Source organism: Synchiropus splendidus, chromosome 4 (assembly GCF_027744825.2).
Source record: "Synchiropus splendidus isolate RoL2022-P1 chromosome 4, RoL_Sspl_1.0, whole genome shotgun sequence".
Lineage (NCBI taxonomy): Eukaryota > Metazoa > Chordata > Actinopteri > Syngnathiformes > Callionymidae > Synchiropus > Synchiropus splendidus.
This window is the reverse complement of record NC_071337.1, coordinates 22200297-22220794: the sequence shown is the minus strand read 5'-3', so window position 1 is coordinate 22220794 and position 20498 is coordinate 22200297. Positions and strand designations below refer to the sequence as shown.

The 20498-nt window shown below is 42.1% G+C and overlaps 1 protein-coding gene across 2 annotated transcripts in view; it reads left to right on the top strand.

Annotated features, from left to right (window-relative positions):
* The first annotated feature begins 502 nt into the window (after window positions 1–502).
* The window catches only part of gas2l3 (growth arrest-specific 2 like 3), a 29009-nt gene continuing 9013 nt past the window's right edge, over window positions 503–20498 (top strand). The window contains exons 1-2 of one of the 2 annotated variants that reach the window (XM_053862229.1): window positions 503–628; window positions 15688–15743. In XM_053862229.1, the coding sequence (XP_053718204.1) occupies window positions 15720–15743 (24 nt within the window). In that variant the 5' untranslated portion in view covers window positions 503–628; window positions 15688–15719. Of the gene's footprint in view, window positions 629–12247; window positions 13192–15687; window positions 15744–20498 lie in introns of those variants that run through there. The other variant, XM_053862228.1, reaches the window with a different exon arrangement.

Below are 20498 nucleotides of genomic sequence, written 5' to 3'. Positions count from 1 at the left end.
ACTGCTTGCGTAGCCATGGACTGGTAAAGAGACCAAAGTAGCTGTAGTCAATTTATGGAGCCAGGACGGGGTAAAATAAGCAAATAATAATAATAATAATCATAAAATGACGTAGAAAAAAAGTTAAATGAAATGAAAAGGTTATACACGTTCCAGTGCTAACACTTTTTTGACGTGTTTGTTTTATGACTACTACTATTATTACTACTAGTACTACTACTAGTACTAATAATAATGTAAAAGAAAGGTGAACTATTATTTAAACTGTTTTTAAAAAAACGTAATGACAACTCTTGTTAAGCCAACGTCTCACGTGTGCATAAAACTGCAAAGTGAACTGAAGTTTATATTTAAAAAAAACGCCGCAGAATGCTGATGTCTGTGACGTCACTGGCTTTTAATCAGAGGGAAATGTCAATCAGGTGCTTGGTTCCCGCCCCCGTGATGGCGCCACCCTCTGATTGGCTGGTTCGAAAGGCGCCTGCCAACACCACAACAGCGCGTCAAGATTTGTGATGACTGCGAGAGTTGCGTTCCTTAAGTTGCCACCTGGACAACATTCCTCAATATCATCTGATACGACGGCACTCTCTAGTTCATCCACGATTGAGCCTTGGCCGCAGTCCTGGTGAGTCTGAAGTTGTTTAATCTGGAGGAATGAGCCGGGCAAGTTTTGGAAAGACGCGCTTCTCCCGGAATACATGAGGAAACCTCGTGGTGGAAAGTGGAATACGTTTTCTGGTCAAGATCACAAACGTCGTTTCTTGTGTGCCACTCGGCAGTGAAGTCATATTATGCCTCTAGTTCAAACAAAAAAAGCGAAAGGAAATGTTCTACAAATGTATGGACATACACTGCCACCGTTGTTTGAAAATTCTTTCTTTTTTTGTATTTAATTTAAAGTGGCACTTCCACGAATGATTTAATGTATTTATGATGACATTTTTTAAAATTAGTCTGAAGTTGAACCTATAATATAGGCATGAATGGTCTGAATTAACTTCAGCGTTTATTGCATTATTACAGTTTGGATAATAAAGGATAATAAATTATAAGCTATTTGGCAGCGACCTGAATTTATGGTTAAAAAAACTTTTGGTTTCATTATACTACAGTGACATTTTAACCCTCAAAATTACATCAATATTTGTAGAATTCAGTGAAGCTGTCGCCTATCGGGCAACAAGACACCTTGTTGGGATAGGAACTATAAAATGCAATATATTGCTCGGTGACTCAGCATGAGTGTTTGGACCATACACTTGTGGTAATTCTAATTGCTTGGTCATTGGAAACTGTGATTGTTGTTTGCCAAACAAGTGGTAGATGAATGACGACGCAGCACTTGCAAATCTTGTTTGGTGGGTTGGTTAGGGGTCTAATGGAATATTCATTGTCTTACTTGAGCAACATCAGGAATTTCCTTTCTGTACTTCTGTACCAGAGTAAGGACAGTGACGTTATAGTCATGTTTTTTGGTTTAAAAAAAAAAAAATACTTTTGTAGTGCTTCTCTTGGCATTTGGATGGTGACTGCAGTAGTCTGTTGCTTGGTCACCATCCTGTGGTGGATTTCCCTCTGAGTTTCACATTGAACAGACTACAAATCCTATCTAAGAATTGTAGGAACAATACATAACAAAAACAATCTCTACTCAACAAATGTCGCGAAATATAACTGCACTCGCCAACAACGAAGGAACTAGAATAAACTCCGCTCAACACTGTGTGGTTGAGTCGCAGGAACTGACGCCATACTCTCTTCGAACAGCTTAACTTATTGGCTACTGCTACAAATGGGCTCTACTGTCCTCTGTGAAAGTTTCGGAAAACACAGTTTAATAGAGTAATTGAAGAAATGAATTCAAATAAAGAATTAGGCGTCCTGTGAGTACTCACTCCAGTGACAAGATAATGTACAGGCTAAATTTTGAACTGTCACATTTTTCAGTTTCCACCCAGATTCAGAACACAGCGACATCTGGTGGTCAGGATGGTACAGTTGTATCTATGTAGCCAGCATGTTGGTGTTTAGTTGAGAAACAGGACGACCAGAAAATATCCATGATTCTTACTCGTGATCAAGTAAGAACCCATCCCAATCTTTTCAGTCAAACCACAGTTTAAGTAATATAGTGCCATGTTATTGTCAGATATCCTGTATATGTGCTGTGCAGCGCATGCCTATTGCATTTTCTGTGTTGAGCAAAGACCACACAAATTGTTTATCTACCTATTTGTTGTTCTTTGTCTAATGCAGTGTCTCGTGAATGTGACAATCCAAGCTTCCTGTAGGGAGGAAAGGACATGAGGTAGAGTCTCAGCAGATGTTTCCTTTTGGAGAAGAGCTTTCCCACACTGCCGGCGAATTCATGAGCTTTAGTTTTACTTTTTTTGGTCCTTTTTCTCAACTCATCTGCTTTAACATAAGTCTTTTGTTGTTGTCCATAATAAATGCAGTTGGGTGCGACGTGAAAGTCATATCCAGGAAATGTAAAAATGTGCAATCTTTGAGGTCGAATGGTTTGCAGTCAAAGCAGCTGGGCTCAGGGTCTACTCCCTGAAGTTTCACTGCAGTCACATCATGCTATACAACACAATGTGACGCTGTTGTTGGAAACCAGTTATGAGTGAGTAGAATTGCTAATAGACCTGTCTCTCTTCCATTTTTCCCATTGAGAATCAATGAGAATTGCTAAGGACCCGAATTGTTAAACACTTTCGTAAATGCAATCGGAAGCGTATCATTTCTCATCCTTTCATGACTAATGTTTTGTGTTGCAATTAGTGTTGGACAGATTAAGACAGATTTAACAGATTAATTTTGATTCATTAGTTTGAAACTAAGTAAATCAATTCAAGTAACAACGTTAATTCTTCTTCTGGGAAGGCTTTTCTGCACCAATTCCAGGCGCATTACACTACAGTATGTGATGCCATAACGGAAACATCCATGGTGGACACTGCTAAATAAGATGGTGCTGATGGATCGAAAATTGAAGTGTAAAAAAAAAACCAACAACAACAACTTGGGATAGAAGCCTGAACATTTTTGTTCCGATGTTTCAGCTGATGTGTAGAGAGTCACCTGAAATATTAAAATGCAGTTATAAAACCATTAGATTACTTTCTTTTAATCGAATCCCACCATACCCCTAAAACTGCTTCATTCGACATAGTCGAATGAAAGACTCACGTGATCAAACATGTTAGTATGTCGTGGAACCATCAAAACAAACTAACACGGCACATCAGGTGAATGTGATGGTATTCAGCGTATTTTCCAGGGAAACTCCTGAAAGAAACAGCATAAAAACTGAAGTCCGTTGCTTGAGGAACTGAAGTTGCGCATTCCGGCCGGATACATGAAGAGACAGAGCGCTGCTGGGAGGAGAGAGATTTACTTCTCATTTTTATTGACACCCATTCAGTTAATTCAGTGAACTTTCCCCTCCGATTCATTGTTTCGTTTGCTGCTCCGCTACTGTTTGGAAAAAATCCTGGGGGGAATCTTGCATGTCAGTGTTGTAGCTTTAAGACACATGAAGTACTAGAAATGTTTAATGGTTCGCGACTGGGTAGCGTACTTATTACCATATGAGTTGTGTTCACAAATTTGAGTTGCAGTTGCATGCTTCTTCATCTGAGTTAAAAAAAAAAAATCAAGGCCATTGGATCTAATCTAATCTAGTCTGTCAGTTTTAAAACAAAGATTTCAATAAGATTGATCTCTCTCTCTCACACACACACACACACGCACGCACGCAAACACACACAACCATAATTCTCTCTTTATTATGGCCATCTGCTTGATCTTTGGCATCAGGCCGTGTTTTTGAAGACCAAGCCACACACTAACCCACACACATACACACACACACACGTGTACTTGCTCGTGAGACAAAGAAGCCCTAATGAGTTAAAAATGCATGCGGGCACATATGGGCTGTGTGTGTGGAAACAATGGAGAGGATGATGAAATCTGAGATTACCCTTCATTTATTTAGGCTACTGTGCGTGCGTGTCTGCCGTGTCCGTGGGTTGCCTTCTCTTGGCTTGCTCTTCAAGCAACACTCAAAGTTAGCATACGTTGTCATGTTTGTTTGTTTCAACTTTGTCATGAAGTTGTTCCCAGTGTTCTGTTCACTGGAGCTGCAGAAGTGATTTCCTGTGGTCATGTGGTCGCCAAGCGTCTTCTTCATATAATGGCTTATGTGAAAAAGGGTCAATACATGCTGCACAGATTCTGATCAGCTGTGCTGGCTGAACTCTTTCAAGTGTTGTATGAGGATGTTTAAACGTCACTGGCTTCCATATAAATGTCTTTTGGCTAGAATTAAAAGTTTATGGTGCTCTCCACACTGCAGTCCAGTCATTTAAATGTGGTATTCGGGCTTAGTGTTTTTTTTTTCCCCCTAAAGAACAAGATTTGTTCTCTGAAGAGAATTTGGTGAATGTGACCCGAAATGAGAGGTTGACTTTCATTTAATTGACCTTGCTCTTATAAGATTCTGTGTTTATGTTTCTGAATGTATTGGATATACTGGACTCACTGTATCTGGAGAATATTGAGACCATTATATGCCTATATATTGCACTTTTGTGTCTTCACTGCCCTCGTGGGGTGTACCATGTTTCATCATAGTAAAATTGTGTTTTTACTTTGATCACATAACGTTGGTGTATGTAATACTTTAATTGTCTTTATTTTCCTTGTGAATAATCATTGAAGCAGGAAGGGACTTGATGTTTTCTGCCTATTGTTAAAAGAATAAATAAGGATGATTCTTTAAGGCAGCATACAGATCATATTTTGATCAATGTTTGTCTAAAATATTAGTTTGCCCTGCAGTGGCTTTTTTGACAGATGTTTGTATGTGTGCTTTCATAGTCCTTGACCTGGCTGTACAAATGTTGACAGAGTTCAGCGATGGACTTTGATCATGGTGTAAGGTCAAAGCCACAACTTGGACTTTGATCTAACCAATGAGTGTCTTTTGCAGACACTTTGTGGTTTTCTGCTTTGATTCTCTGAACTTCTCATCTACACCTCTGCTGTTGTAGATGACCCTGGGGTCAAAATAGAATTTTGAGATTAGGTGCACTGGTCGAACCAGAGAAAAACAAAAAGCAGGATTTGGTCCGCCAAAATTTTTTGAGATTACCTTGGTCGAGTTGGTCTAGTTTCTGGTCTGCGTTACCTTTTGGTAATTAAGTCTTGAATAAAAGGACAATGAAGAAACCAAAGAAAGTCAGATATTTAAGAATGGTAGAATGTTATTTGCTATTAATGAATCGCCAAGTTCAATAACCCTTGACAGTCTTCACCTTGTAGCGGTGAAGAGCTTCACCCCTAAGTTTGGCATTATTGTTTCTATGAAGCATCAGTCATGTGTTGAAGACAACCCCCGATATGACAGTGGGACTCTTCTTTACAGTTCAGCAAGTATACCAGCGTCTGATGGACAGACCCTCAGGTCGACTGTGTTAACAAGGCACATCCCTCTGACACACACACATGAATCTCAAGAAGCGCCGCTAATACACCGTACGCCATGTACGGTGTGTATGAGTCTGCCAGTCAAGACAATGCCTTGTAAAATTATGTTCAATAACTTCAGAATCTATAAGGACTACATTATGATTTGTAGTGGTCTGTAAGACATTTCAGTCGAGTGGCGAGCAGCTCATGAGGCAGACAGACCTGTGAATGAGTAGAGTGGAGGAGGTAAAGGTGAGGAATGAAGCCATCTGGCTTATTCCAACTAATGCTGCTTTTTCATACATTGTGACGGTGAATAAAAAATACGGGTTTGAACTATTCTGCACCGTTTTGCGCAGTCTCGCCTAAAAATTGTGGTCGTGCAAAAATAGTGAGGGCCATGCCATGTTTGGCGAGGCCGATTTGGGTGAAAGGTTCTTCAGCTTTGAATCGCCGTCTCAAAACCTCACACAGACCAACAAAGATGATTATGAGACAAGCAAACCAGGCTAATAAGGCTGAGCATGATAACACCTTTGACCTTTCACATCACCTTGCCCTGTCCTTCTGTGAAGATTGGGGAAGAGGAGTGTTCATCTTGAATAGCTTATCTTCGATGAAGACGGTCACCCATTAATCTTGGAGGGGGTGTGTGTGTGGGGGGGAGGTTGTTGAGGGTGAGTGCGGAGATTGTCACTTCTCAATAAGAGGCCTTCGGCAATGGCTGTGAGGCAACGCAAGGGTGGATGTATGGGTTTGTTGTTGACACAGTCTTGTTTCTCAATATTCTGAAATATTGGATCCATAAAATTAGTCTTTTGAAACTATATTTTGTCACTTATTCTCCGCTTTAAAGTAAACATGACAGGTTTTGTCATGTTAATGTTGTAAACAAAACCAAAAAACTGAATTGATTTTCATCCAGTATTTGGATTTAGTTTGAAATGTGATCACTTGGAAGTGGGGAGAGTTGGAGACGTTTGTGAAGTAGCCCTCATTCACCTGTTTGTTTTTTATTTAGTGTCAAAGTCTCTGTGCCCCATGATTGCACAGTTGCCAAACCAATTGAATCGACATATCAACATAATAATTTGCCAAAAGAATAGAAAAGCAACACCCATCGTATCTTTTAAACTAATACACTGGCTGCAAGTGTGGCAGTTCAGCGGCACATTCAAATGTCAACAGAGTTATTTTCATTCCATTCAGGTGCTGCGCCGGCTGCCGTGACTAAAGCAATGATGTAATTGCTGTTAGTCAAGCTTGTGTGTGTGTGTGTGTGTGTTTGTGAGTGAGGTCAGCACAAAGGACTCACGTTGGGCATCTTTCCAGGCCTGCAGCACTTTAAAGGCTGCACCGTCTCTGTGTAGGTCAGTGTTGATCATTACTCATGCAGAAAGAGAATGAAATGGGAAGTTGGAAAAGGAAAAACTGAGCGTTCCAGGTTGTCGCTAAGCTCTGATTCTATTTGTGTGTCGGCCCGTTCAAGTGGCCTGCCAAAGTGTAACAGATCTCCACCACAGGTAGATGAGTAGTACACACTGGACAGTGAACGTGTTCAGTCAGTCTTTATCCGATTTAAAACCTGGCACCTTGTGAATGATCCACTTGAACATTTGTTTACGTCCTCCATTCGTGGAGACTGGCAACTTGTTAGTCAAGTCTGAGGACCAGATGAAAAGAACCAATCTGATCGCAGAATAGCTGATAGAAAAATCTTTCAGCTCCGATGTAAAGCTAATAAAACAGATTGAATCTAAGATGCAGCAAAATATGACTTTATTGAGTCTACAGTTTGTGTTGTATTTTTTTTAACTGGGTTTGGGAGAAAGTCAACAGAATTGCTGTGGGACACGCTCACGATCTGATGGCAGTAGATTGCAATGCAGCGTGTCAGCTGAACCATCAGGAGCAGTCAGGGATTAAGTGTCTTTCTCGTGGACGTTATTTCACACTTTCACTCCACCATCATCACTTGACTCATCGCACTTAAGACAGTGATTTTATTGCCTGGGGCACAAATGCATATTGACTTTTGACCTTCATTTAATGCAGCCACCATTTACATAGATTTTTCTCGTCCTGTACATAATGGAATGAGTTGCAGCCTAAAGGCCTACCATTTTTGTAAGGCAAAACTTTCACCATTGAACATGGAATTGCTTTTTTATGTTTTTAATTATTTGGGTTATTCTGCTCTTACAAATATAAAATATAATTTTTACCTACTTTGTCATTACCAAATGTCTCCTTTGTGACATTGTTTTTTTTTTCTCCAAATATTTGTCCAGTAAGTAAGCAAATACGTTGTCAATACTAGATTTAAGTTGCCAAATGTTTCCCCCGGGCATCACTATCGGCGTCCTTGTGTTTGAGTCGGCTGTATTGGTTTTGTTGGCCACAGATATGGGCTCCAGGTCAGGACCTGACCCGTGTCAGCACTAAGGTGCTTGACATCTCTGAAGAGCTTGTGGTGTGTAGTGAGCCATGGATTAGCATCAACAAATCAAAATGGGATTGGCAGGTGGCCTACACTCCTTCAAGCCCTTAAGATGGGCTTTACGTCCCATCTCACCTCAGGAAAGACTCTTTGAACAAGTGCAGTCACGAATTCCTGCTTTTTTGGTTCGCTGCAGTCCTGCATGCCCATCCTTCTGGAGTCCGTTGACACGTTTGCCTATTTAATCTTCCTCCACTAACTGAATTTCCCTCTTGACACAGAACCACCAGGCCCCATCTGCAGTGAAAGGCTGAAGGCCCAGTTCTAAATGAAACAGTCCTCTGACGGGTAATTAAGTCCAGACACAAAGGGCTCAGCAGGAAGGAGTTTAATAGAGGTGGAGCTGGTATTCACCAGGGACCAGTTCCCTCCAGCCCAGACTCTGGGGCTGCAGGCGAGCGGTCAGCCTGGTTGTTGAGGGCAGCAGCCGCATGATGCTGAGGGATGTCGGGACATTAACACCACAATGTACCCGATGTGACCAATTAGTTCTCTTTGTTTGTTTGCAAATAGAAATGTGTAAAGTCAAATGCAGCCCACATCCAACCTTCTGGTTTGACTCGTCATGGCAAATGACTGAATGAAAATGGAACAGGAAGGAGCGAGACCTTGAGGCTGGTATTGAAAATGAATCATGAATAACTGCCTCCAAGTCTCTCCCTGCTCTGTTTTGGTCTAATCTCCTGCAAAAGAGCTATTAAGGTAAGGCAGTGACATCATCACTTTTCCGTCTTCTGCCCTCTTCAACTGCACGTGGCGTCTTTGGATTTGGTTTATTACTCATGTTTACTCTCCAAATACTGTCATGACATCGTCTGCCGTCTACTTTTAACTCTGCATAACGTCATTTACTCTCCTTATTCGCGCTTATGCACGGGTGCTCGCATGCACAGCGGAAGGCCGACGGGCAGCATGCGTGCGCCACGTGCTGCGAGTGATGACGCCGTGTCGTGGAGGTGGATGCGTTCCTCTGTCTGGAATAGCGCTGATCCTCTTAGCTGATTACTTGCTGTGGCCGTCGAGCGTGTAGGAGCAGGCAGACAGATGTCTGACCCCCAGCCCCATGAAAACATAGTTTGGGCATTACTGTTTATTTTAGGATACAGGAAGTGGTTGTAGATCAGTCTGTAGTTTTATACACCACGCAGTTTTAGACTTGAGCACTTTGTTAGATTCTTCACTTCTTGAAAACATGTTTTATTAGAAAGGGACTTGTAATTTTTGTCCCATTGTTATTGACCTAAATTTACGTCATCTGTATTTTAAAATCCTTTTTACAATACATACAAAATACTGTGATTGTTTCCACTGATGGTGCGTGGCACTACAGAAGTGTTGTGCCCTGGTCTGCAGCTAATCACCTTGATACTATAGTCAATGCGTGTTTCTTGTTTTTTTTTTTTTCTCTAGCGCACCACACTATGGGTCTGAAGCGTTTGTTTTGCCAAATGTGCACTGCATTTCCATTCTTCACTTTTGCCGCGTAAATCTAGGATGTAGAAGTGACAGGCAAATTGGATAAATTTGCCAACCAAAACACTGTAGAATATGAGCATTTCACTTTGAGACATCAACAATCCCTCTTAACTGGTGGGACAGGTCCCAAGCTGCCAGATGCAAGACGACCTCATTTGATACTTGAGGCCATGGCAGATGAGGAAACGTGATCAAATAAAGTGCGTGTGTGAGATCATGTGGCGGACTGGTTGGACCTTTCACTGGTTTCTGCGACATGTTAATGTGTGGCTGTCGTGTGTGCTGCCATGCCATCAATTTTTTTTTTTTTCTCACGTGAGCGAACGTATTGAAACAAGGTGCAAACATCAAGGTAGCACAGGGCATCATGGGGGTGGACTTGAACGTGATGGTATTCAATGTGGGTTTTACAGAAAAATCGAGAAAGAAACGCAATGGCTGAAGTCCTTTGCTCACGGAACTCAAGTCGCGCATTCTGGCCGGACATGTGAAGAGACGGACTGCTACTGATTGGAGGGAGATTTACTTCTCATGTTTAAAAACTAGGGTTTTTATTGTCACCAATTTGGTAAATGTCAAAACCTTCACCTCTGATTCATTGTTGGGTCTGTATCGGCTGCGTTTCGTTTCATGTTAAAACGGAGCGCGGCACAGACACTGCGCCCTGAAAACTCTCCTGGTTGCTGAGCAGCAAATGCTAAGGAGTCACCGAGTTTCTATGACACGACGGTTGCTTTCCATGCAAATGAGGATTTGGGATAGCAGGCAGGGGTGGCGTTCCGGATCCTGTCTGCACAACCCAGTAGTTGCCAAGCTTGAAAGTCGATTGCACATGTGCTGCACTGGGGGCAATATTGAAGTGTGGAGTTACGGATGGCACGCCAGCACAATTTAATAATACAGTCCTATACAACCTTTTTAGAGGGAATAACAGACGTGGGCTCTACAAATCAAGCTAGTAATATTAGCATGCGTCATTTGTAAATCGAATCTGTACCGTACCAACTCACAAATGGGGGTGTTTATTTCTGTTCTGTTTCTGATTGGATGAGCCCCAAACAGAGCTTTTCATTCTTCACCAGAGCTGCAGGTTTGTTGTCTGAAATCCGACCGAGCTCCTCAGGACTCCAGTGCCCCATCAGTTAATACCTGCCTATTGAAACTGTGGGTGTGGCTGCTGGCTTCAGTTATAATCCCCTGTATAGCAATATCAGGTGGGAATTCCCATCCTGGGAATGAAATTAATCCTCATGTTGGAGGAAAAACACACTATTTACTGGTCAAGTTATTTCAATTTTGCTCAGAACAGAATGGTCAGAAAGTGTCTTTCTTCCGTAATTTAAACTTGAAGTAAACTTCAACATTAACACTCTTCTCTTTTAGAAACCATGTAACAACAGCTATTCTACAGAAGGAAGTACGTGACCACTTAATATTCTGATCTTATTGTCACAAATATGGACTTGTTGATTGCAAAGGCTCATATTTTCCTCGAGTATCGTCCCGGAATGTGCGTGAAAGCTCTCCAGTGTGTGTTGAGCATTTTCCACCGGGCCACTCCCAAGTTCAGCACAAGTATAAAGCATGTTTTGTCCCTCTGCCCCCCCATTTGACTGACTCTTTCTCCTTTCTCTGAGTTTGACATTTGAGTGTGTGTGTGGGAGCCTTTGGTCCCTGTAGGAAGTCCCAAGCTCCGCTGAGGTCCCAGATGCACACAACTGGAGGCCTGAGTCTAAGATTTGGCCTTTTGTTCTGTGACCCATCAAGAATGCCTGCATGCTGAAAAGAAGTGGGGCTTTTCTGGATTGTTTCCAGCAGGATAAAGACCTGAATGTTAGGCCTTCACTGAGAAATTTGGGATGTTCTGTTTTGTAGTTTTGAGGTCATTGGTCGAGTCCTTTCTGCTGGCCTTGTGTGATTAAAGCTTTTCAAGGTTTGCAGCAATGCTGTATTCAGAGTTATTTCATTCTTGTCTCATTAATTTGTATTGTTTTCCCTTACATTTCTTCTATCCAGAAATTAAATCAGGGATCAAACTATTTTAGTAACTCTACAGTACATGAGCTTGTATCATCAAAAATCTTGCCCAGGTTTTCACACTAGCTACGAATGCCTTCAAACCCGTGACTTCACACTGGAGATTTGATTGAGCTTGACACCCAGCAGCTTTGCTGATGTCAAGTCTGAGGTGGACAGAACGAAATGTCCAGTTTCTGAAACGCCATAATTTTATTTTATTTTTTTAATATTGTAGAAATGGCACTTCTTTTTGGGACTCTGCCCTTGTGGAGGATTATGGGAATTGTTTATTGGGAAGGTTTTTACCTCAGCTATAGTGATGTTGACGCAGGTCACTTGGAAATAGATCTTGTGCCAGATCTGGCTAGTGATGTTGTTGTAGCTGAGAAGGTTGAAACTGTGACAGAGATCCAACTGAGTACAGACGCACAAGTCTATTAGTCACGTAGACACACATTTAGTGTTTACAGCAAAAGAAACTGGTAGTTTTTCCAAAATAAAGCAGGAAATTTAATTCAGTAAGGACTTGCCCCTCTCATTGGACCTAGTCTCAGGCCCTCAAAGTCTATGTCTTGGCCTTGCTCTCTGTGTGGTCTGGGTGCAGTCTCTATGTGATCTTGACTTCAACACTAGCTAGTGATGCTTGTGTTGATACAAAAGAAATTGAATCCACTGATGGTTTGTATTTATTGGTGCTCAACAGAAATCTAGTTTTAAAGAGTAGATCTGGTCAAGTCTTGTTCGCTTTACTTTTATGTCTACTAATGTTGATTTTTGCCACTTTGTTTTCACTGTTCTCTTGACATTTTTGGATTGCAACTGCTGTATCTTGTAGTTTAGCCTGCAGTTAGCTTTTGCTATGTTAGTCTCTTGGTGGCGCTAGACTTTGGTGCAGTCATTTGTGCTATTGGAGGTTTTTGGTGTGTTAACTCTGCGGCCGACGGGTGGGTGCACACTGCAGTCCGGTTGTCATTTTTCGCCAAAGGGCCGCCATCGTGGCTGGCTGGCTCACTGTGTGTTGTTGCAGCAGGTAGGTGGCTCTGCTGCATCGCCAGAAGTACTGTTATTTTCCAGAGAAATGTCCGTTTTCTTTTGTCATTTCTAGCATTAGTCATCATGCAGGAATATAAATAGTATCTTATAACATTTGAGCAGCCAATGATGGTCAGCCCTGGTTCATGATGACCTTGATGTCGATGCCTGTTAAATGACAGAAAAAGAGCTCAGAACTATGACTTCCTCTAGTGGTAGAAGTTTGTTGGAAGAGGGCGGAAAACTCCCACCTCTGCAGTTTCTTGCTTTTTCATTCCACCCCACCGCAGCAGTGTCGTTGAGGAGTTCCTGGTTCCATTCTGCTTGAGATGTGTGACGGGTGGGATTGTGGCAGGATAACAAAACAATAAAGGCTTTGTGCGAGGGTCCCGCCATGACTGGATTGTTGGTTGTGAGGGGAGGGGGGTAGTCAGGGTTTAGCGAAGCGTAGCCACTTCATTAGTCAGGGCTCTCCTATTGCACCTCCTCCTGCACCCATCCATCCTCCCTCCCCTCCTCCCCTGTCATCCCACCACTGCCTCTCCTGCCATGCTGACTCTGAAGCCAGAGGCAGAGCGGACAGCGCCGAGGAAAGTGCTGCTTCACCTCCACAGCTTTCGCAGCGATGTTTCGGATCTAATGGTGATGCGGTGCTGCCGTTTCGTGACCAATCAACCGATGAGGTGGGTCGACTTATCTCCTGTGTCAGTCGTCATCTACCCTCCACAGAGTAGCTTTGACTTCACCGGAGAATGTGTGAGGCATTTTAAGAATTTCACTGATAAGCTTGCTTGACATTCATGCATTATTTGCTTTATCCATCAGTGTTGAACTCTGTTATAGAGTGAAAACATTCAGCTGAACTTTGTGTATTTTGTTTGTGTTGGTAGAGGTCCGTCATCAACGCTGCTACTGCAACATTTTTCATTGGTTTTCAATGTGATAGCTATGAAAAGAAAGATATTTAAGCTGTAACATGGTTGAATGATTGTTATAAAGGAGCTGCTTCACAACGCATTTACTATCCCTACCTTTAGCTTTTTAGCTATTTTTAGTGCCACACTTGGTCAGGTAGCAAGTGTGTTATTAAAGAAGCAGTTTTGTGGGATTTGACCCTGTGTAAAGTACCTGTGGTACCTCACATTACCTGAGTTGGTTGTCCTGTTAAATTGTCCTCTGTGCCTTGCATGATGAGGCAGTTTATCTTTGGTCTCTTCAAGCAAATGGAACGGCGTCTAAGTTGTTTCTGTCACATGCTAAATAATGCCCAGCAGGGATGGGAAGTAAAGCAAGATGGAGTCAACCACCGCAAAACCTGACCTGAAAGGTGGCTTAGTATTTTCACTGATTTTAGTGGACTTATCCCTACATAATGACGCCATAAACCTGAAATGAAGGAATACTTCAGGAGTAGTTGGTAGAAGTTCAAACTTCTCTTGCATGCAGCCACTCGAGCTGTGGGACTCTAGCATCCTGCAGCTCTCTATGATGAGGGGCTCATGTTTGTTTTGTGCCAGAAAAAAAAACTATTGTCAAACCAAGAGCAACCAAAACGGGTCTCATTTTAGAAAGATCCTGGGCTGTTCCTTCTGATCCAAACAAGCCTGTTGTGAGTTTGATTTTCAGTTTGTGTCCAAGGGCAGGGGTGTTTCCGGGATGCACATGTGAAGGATGGTGGAGGCAGCATTATTGTCTCAGCTGCGTTGGCCAAATTATCAGTGTTATTGGGATGGCTGTGCTGTGATTGCTTTCTCCCCCACACCCGCTCTCCGTCTTTGTCAAGCACTTCTACGCACACACACACACACACCCCTGCAGGGTCAGTGTGTGTCGGGGTAATCCTTCACATCCTGTGTGGGAAAGGGCAGAGAGGAGCACTGTGAGCCTAACCCCATCACTTCCTCATGAGAAAATCTGATCTACCCAAACTCACTGTGCGTGTAGGAAGCACACAACAACCGTTCTCTCTTCATGATTTCATTTAGCCAAAATCAAGTTTTCGTTACTCCTTAATGAGAAGGTGCTGCTCTGACATCTTCAACGGTGAGAATGGAACTTTTGAGTGGAGTGTTCCCTAATGCCGGTCTATTTCAGGAGTGTTGGTAAATAAGTGTAAGAGGGTGATTGAATTTGAGGTAACGTGTTGAAGAAAACCATTTGCTTTGACCTCATACGCAACGTTTTACGACTCTCACTCTTGTACCCGGTTCAGTTTCATGACCTGCCGTTTTCAATGGGAATCATTTATGAGGAACTGAAATCCAAACATTGTTTCCGAGTTCTGGAAACTGTGTCAGGATGTGTGAAATGCAATGTTAATGCTGCCGTGACTCCCTTTACAAGGATCATCCATGGGGTATTACAAAAGCTTGTATTGTCGTCACCACAAATGTATGTAATATAATACATGGAATTGTGCACCAGCCGGATCCTCTCAAGGTTGTGTCTTCAAATTGATTTTCTGTCGGAGACGGATGTGGTCAACATGGAAAGTACCTTTTCGGTCCATATGCTTTAAATGATTAACGATTGACTGGTCATACATTTTTTTTTTTAATTGAAGCGTTATGTGCTGAAATGTAGGTTTTATTGCTTTATATAATCTGCCATATTTGATAAAGGTCTTTTCTGTAATGGAATTCCCGTGTCAGAAGTCGAATGTGTCCTCATTTGAGAATAGTTAATAATTAAGTGTTTCATAATGACGCCCCACCACTTCTCCGTAGCCTTTTGTTTACGCATGCATGAAGGATGCTTTTTAGCCAGCAATAATTTAAACGTCGCTGCTAAAAATACTGCAGTTTTGTGAGTTGTGTCAAGCCAAATGGAGATGTGGATTTGGAGCAAAGTTTTTCAATTTAATTTGAGCTATTTTGGCCCGTTCAATCTTTAACCGCCTCTTTATGAAAGCCTCAAATACACACATGATCTAAACGGCCACCCAGTGCTCAGCAATCATCTGCTGACTCCACGCTCGCCTCCTGATCTGGTGCGGGATTGATTATTTCTCCTGTAAATGTAGGCCAGAAAGCGAATGAGCAGCTACTTAAAATGTCAAACTGCCCCCAGAGTTAGCAATACTGTCGGATTTACGCCAGCGCTGTCAGGGTTGCCCATGACCGCCACTCTGGAATTTTTATTGCTCTGGATTTTCACCCACTGTTCTCTTTCCTCCACAGAATGACAGCGTGAGCCTCACGTGATCACTGACATGGCTGTCCAAACTGGCATCCAGGTAAGATGGTCCTCAACCTTTGGGGGACTCTATAAACCATTGTCCTTTGCTCTGTTGGGTGAAATAGAACTGTCACGCAATCTGTGTATATAACGTATACAAACAAGAGGCACTGAAGGCTTTGTTTCCCGTACAATTAACAATATTACAATGTTGTAATGCTCAAGTATTCCAGGTTATATTTGGTTAAGTCATGAATGAAGTTCAGATTTATTTAAATTTAAAATGATGTTAACATTAGGTCTATAATTAGCTGTTAGATACTGAATCAGAAAACATGCAAGTAGCTTGTGACGTTAATGAAATATAAAAATACTACTCTTTAAAACCTGAACAACAACAAAGGATACAATGCTGTAATGTTAGCAAGAGCCCTGATCTGAGCTAAAGATTACTCGTTGATAGGAATGGATTTGCTAATTGGACTCTGGAATTCACTCCCACCAGCCATCAGAAACATAAACACTCTTCCTGACTACAATTTCCAACTAAAAACACGTTTATTTCACGATGGTTATTCACTGTAACTGTCCCTCACTGCTTGTAACGCTCCACTTTCAGTTACTTTTTAGCTGTCTTTTGTGCAGTGTCCTTGAGTGTTCAGAAAAGTGCTTTTAAATAAAATATTTATGTATGTTGACTGATATGTCGGCTCAGAATGAGAGAATAAAACATTCATTCGTCTTCAGTAGAAATGGTTCTACAGGTAGAAATACCAGTGCTAGGCACTTGAAATACCTCAAAGAATGAACCGACTTTTGTCTGTAATATCATCAGATAATTACAGCAATTGTCTTTAGGTTTTTATGTGTAAAATATGTGACATGTTTCTGCTCTTGACCTTATGGCCTGTCATGTATATATTTCTTGAAGCTGTCTCAGTTTGGAGCCATCAAAAGTCTATCTGGGCCAAAAACCTCCTGTTATCCAGATTACATAAAGAAGCCTAGAGAGCTGTCCCCCTCCCGACTTTGGCGCGTCCACCTGTGTCCCGGCATGCCGTCTTGTTTTTTCTAAGTGCATATCTGACGTTCCACTTTCCCGACCCCGAGGAGCTTCCCTGCACATATTTCGGAGGGAGTGGGCGGAATGTGCCACACTTTTCCTTCCCCTCCCAGCAACAAAGTGTTGAGTCTACTGAAAATCCAAAACAACACGTGTATCGCGTTACAGATGTGTCTCGCAGCCTCTTCACTTCTGTCATCTGGTCAGCAAATGGTGAGCAGATTTTTGGCTCCTCCGCTCATTGTTGGACCACAGATATCCAAGATTCATTTCTTGGAGCAATGAGAATAATGTGCGGCAGCAATATGATCTTGACTTGTTAACTGGGCGCTTTGCATACTTTAAATTTTACCCTGAGACACGCCACACTCAGGGAAAATGTCCATGTAATGATGCCAACTGGTGAGGAATAAAGCCGCATGGTGATGAGTCGGTTAAAGCCACAAGGCCAGGTGTTCTTAAACCCAGTGAATGAAGTGGGAATTTTATAGCAGTTGTAGTTTAAATTTGTCAATGATATGTGGAAGAAGCAGCACTTTAGTGTCATGTAATGCTGAGAAGATCTTTGGAATGAAATAATGCCCCGCATTTAAGGTGAGAAGTTAACCATAAGTCTATCCCTCAATTTAGGGGTTTGTCTTAAAGGGGCCCTGTTGTACATTTATTTTTATTCACTTAACTCCACATGCTAATACAGCCACTTTCGCATCATAATGACATTTTTATTGTTTTTCATTTCAAAGTTCTCAAAGAACAAGTTAAACTAATGCTCAAAAGACTGTTTACATGGAATGCTTGACGGGGACCTGTGGCTCACTTCCACTTTCCATTGATTTCATATATCAATCGCAGTAGTATTTTATGCAGCTGAATGTGTTCCTTGATAAAAATAAAACGGATTCATGTCATCTCAAACAGACTTGGTTGCTGTGTTTCAACGTGCCACGTCAGTTTCGCGGCAAAACCATGATGCCACACTCCCGACTGAGAGGCTGGTTTTAAGAGTCTATGTTTGTGTGGAGATGTTCTCTTCGACCCTCTGTCCATAAGTTTGTCTTCAATCTTGTTAAACTCCAAGAGGAGTTTATTGCTGTTTTAGTATGTGGTAAAAGCCTGTATCCATTCAGCGACAGCAGCTTCAGTGAAGACGGGTTCTGGTGGACATCAAAGTTCAGATTTAAGATGAGTCTTTGAAAAAGCTCCTTGACTGTGCATGAGTGGTTCACTACAGACCTGCACAGCAGCTGGTCATGTAAAGCTGTTTGCTGGATGTAGTGCGGTGAGACTCCTACTGCCTCATCCTAGACCCTCAATGCCATATTCGAAAACAAAGTTAATTCACGCAGCCATCGTTGCCATGTTTTTTTGGACAGGCAAATACAAAAACACCTTCCTTCATAAAGACTATAGTTCACTTCCATTTAGAAGTTGTTCCATGAAGTCTGCAAGTGGCACTGTCTACAGTGAGGACCACAGTTGCGGAGACACGGCTGGTTTAGTTATGGACTAGGAGCAAAACGGAGAGCGAGAGAGTTAATAGTATTGGTTCTGCAGAATAATATTAACATTCTGATGGAGATCTTGCCGTGAGACGGAAAGATTGCTTTCGTCTTCCGTGACAGCTCCTCAAGAATTCATTCCGAAGCCAATTCATAGTCAAAACACGATCGATGGAGGCAGCGTGAATGTAGAAACAAAACCGGGAAATTGTGGCAGATGCAGTACAAGCCGCACGGATAACTGTGGCATTTACATGCTGAAAAGGACAGCGATGATGCCCAGCCATCGTCATCATTGTTGCTTGAGAGATGAGGAACAATTTCACTAGTGAATCACGTGAATCACGTTTGTCTATCCATCTGCAAAAGTGACGTAACGAACTGCGACCGGCTCCTGATGACATAATATGTATGTTGGGTGAGTGAATTTACTCCCATCCCCATCTTTGGGTCACTCTGAAGTTCTCCTTTACATTTTATCTTCATCTCTAACAGTTTCAAGCTAAAGCCACTCAATGGCCTAAAGAATAGAGCCTCTTAAACAGTATGCACTCAGTTTATTTTTTAACAAACTATGATATTTAGAATGTGTGCAGAGCACAATTGAAATACTTTGTTTGTTTCCATTATCAATAGCAGACTATTGATTGTTGGTCCATCCCAGTGAGCTGAACTGCTGAGACTGTTGACCACAACCAGCTGAGGTGGGGAGTGAGGGTTAAATAATGGGTCACACTGTGGCTGTTCTGTTCAGCCGTGCTGAAAACCCACTCATGGAAGTATAAGCAGCATATGTGCACATCTATAAATGCAACAGTGAGACTGAGAACTGAACACGTGTCGGTCAGACGCTCAGAAACGTGCGATGATGTCATTGTCTTGCCTTCACGTTGGACCGTACTTGAGCTAAATTGTATTCAGCTTACGGTTTGTCTGAAGAATTTCCAAACCGTTGGATTTTCTGCTGAGAAATGCTGTTAAGCAATGATGGCGGCTTCGCACACAGCGACCCCAAAATACCCGGCGAGTCCTAAAAGGCTTGTTTTAATTAGCGGTATGAGTGCGTCACAACCATTTTTCTTTCAATCTTCCAGGAAGTATGAAAGCTCTGGGAGTAAGCAGCTCTGGCTAAGCGCATCAACTCCACTCAGCCTGTTCCTGGGCGTTATATTTGGGCTCAATACTCCACATTGCGTTTCTCTGCTGGATTATTGTCCAAATTCCTGCAGCTAATGAGCAGAAGATTAAGTGAGCGCATGTGGGTTTTATTTACAACGTTATGCTCCTTAAAGACCCCTGATGTGAGCTGCGGCCCTTTAAGCGCATTAATCCCTGCCGTTTCGTCGTCTTTTTCCATAACTCCTGAATCTTCCGACTCGAGGTCCATTTATCTAATTGGCTGGATGTTGTGGCGAACCTGTGGACGGCTGCCGGCGATCGGCCTTTTGAACCAGGTTACATAACGTGTTTGTGTGTGAGCAAGTGAGTCAATTTTGATGTAATGAAGTGGCTAAACCTTCAGGTCAGGACCACTTCATCCATTTTGAGTGGTGGGTTCAAGAGTGTCGGACCTTGTAAGGTACTGTCATAACTTTTGGTATCGGTATCAAAGCACCTGAAGGATACTGATATCAAGACTTCCCATCTGACGTTTGTTCGATTTAGGTTCTGGACTCATAAATATTGTGAGTCACAGTGTGACAGTTGCTCTGATGGGTCGCTCTAGTTTTTATTGACCAGGTAGTTTTGTGGTAGTTTTGCTGGTGGTTCTGGCACCTCATGTAAGTTCAGTCACATGGCAGGTCCAGACGAAACCGTGGTTTTTCTTCTCTTTTGGGCCAAAACAATGGTGCTGTGCTCCATGGCCAAGTTCCTTTACTTTTAGCCTCTAAGACAAACCTGGGCAAAGTGCGGCACGGGGGCCATATGTGGCTTGATGGCTGTAATTTTGTGGCCTGTATGATGTCAGACTAAAACTATAATATGTCCTAATTTTTCTGGCTTTTTTTGTTCTTTCTCTTTTCGTCACCGCCACTTCAGCATGTTCTTGTTTTAAGACTAACATTTTCTTCTTTTCAGTTGCCATATTTTTTGTTTTTCTTGTTCGTCAAAATACATTGAAGGAATACTTGAAAATATATTATGAAATAAATTGCCTTTTTATCTTATAGTCTAGTTCATAGTTGATATATTCAAATTAAGTGTAAATGTAAAATGAACGTATTTGATATGTGCAGTTGTGTGGTGATCA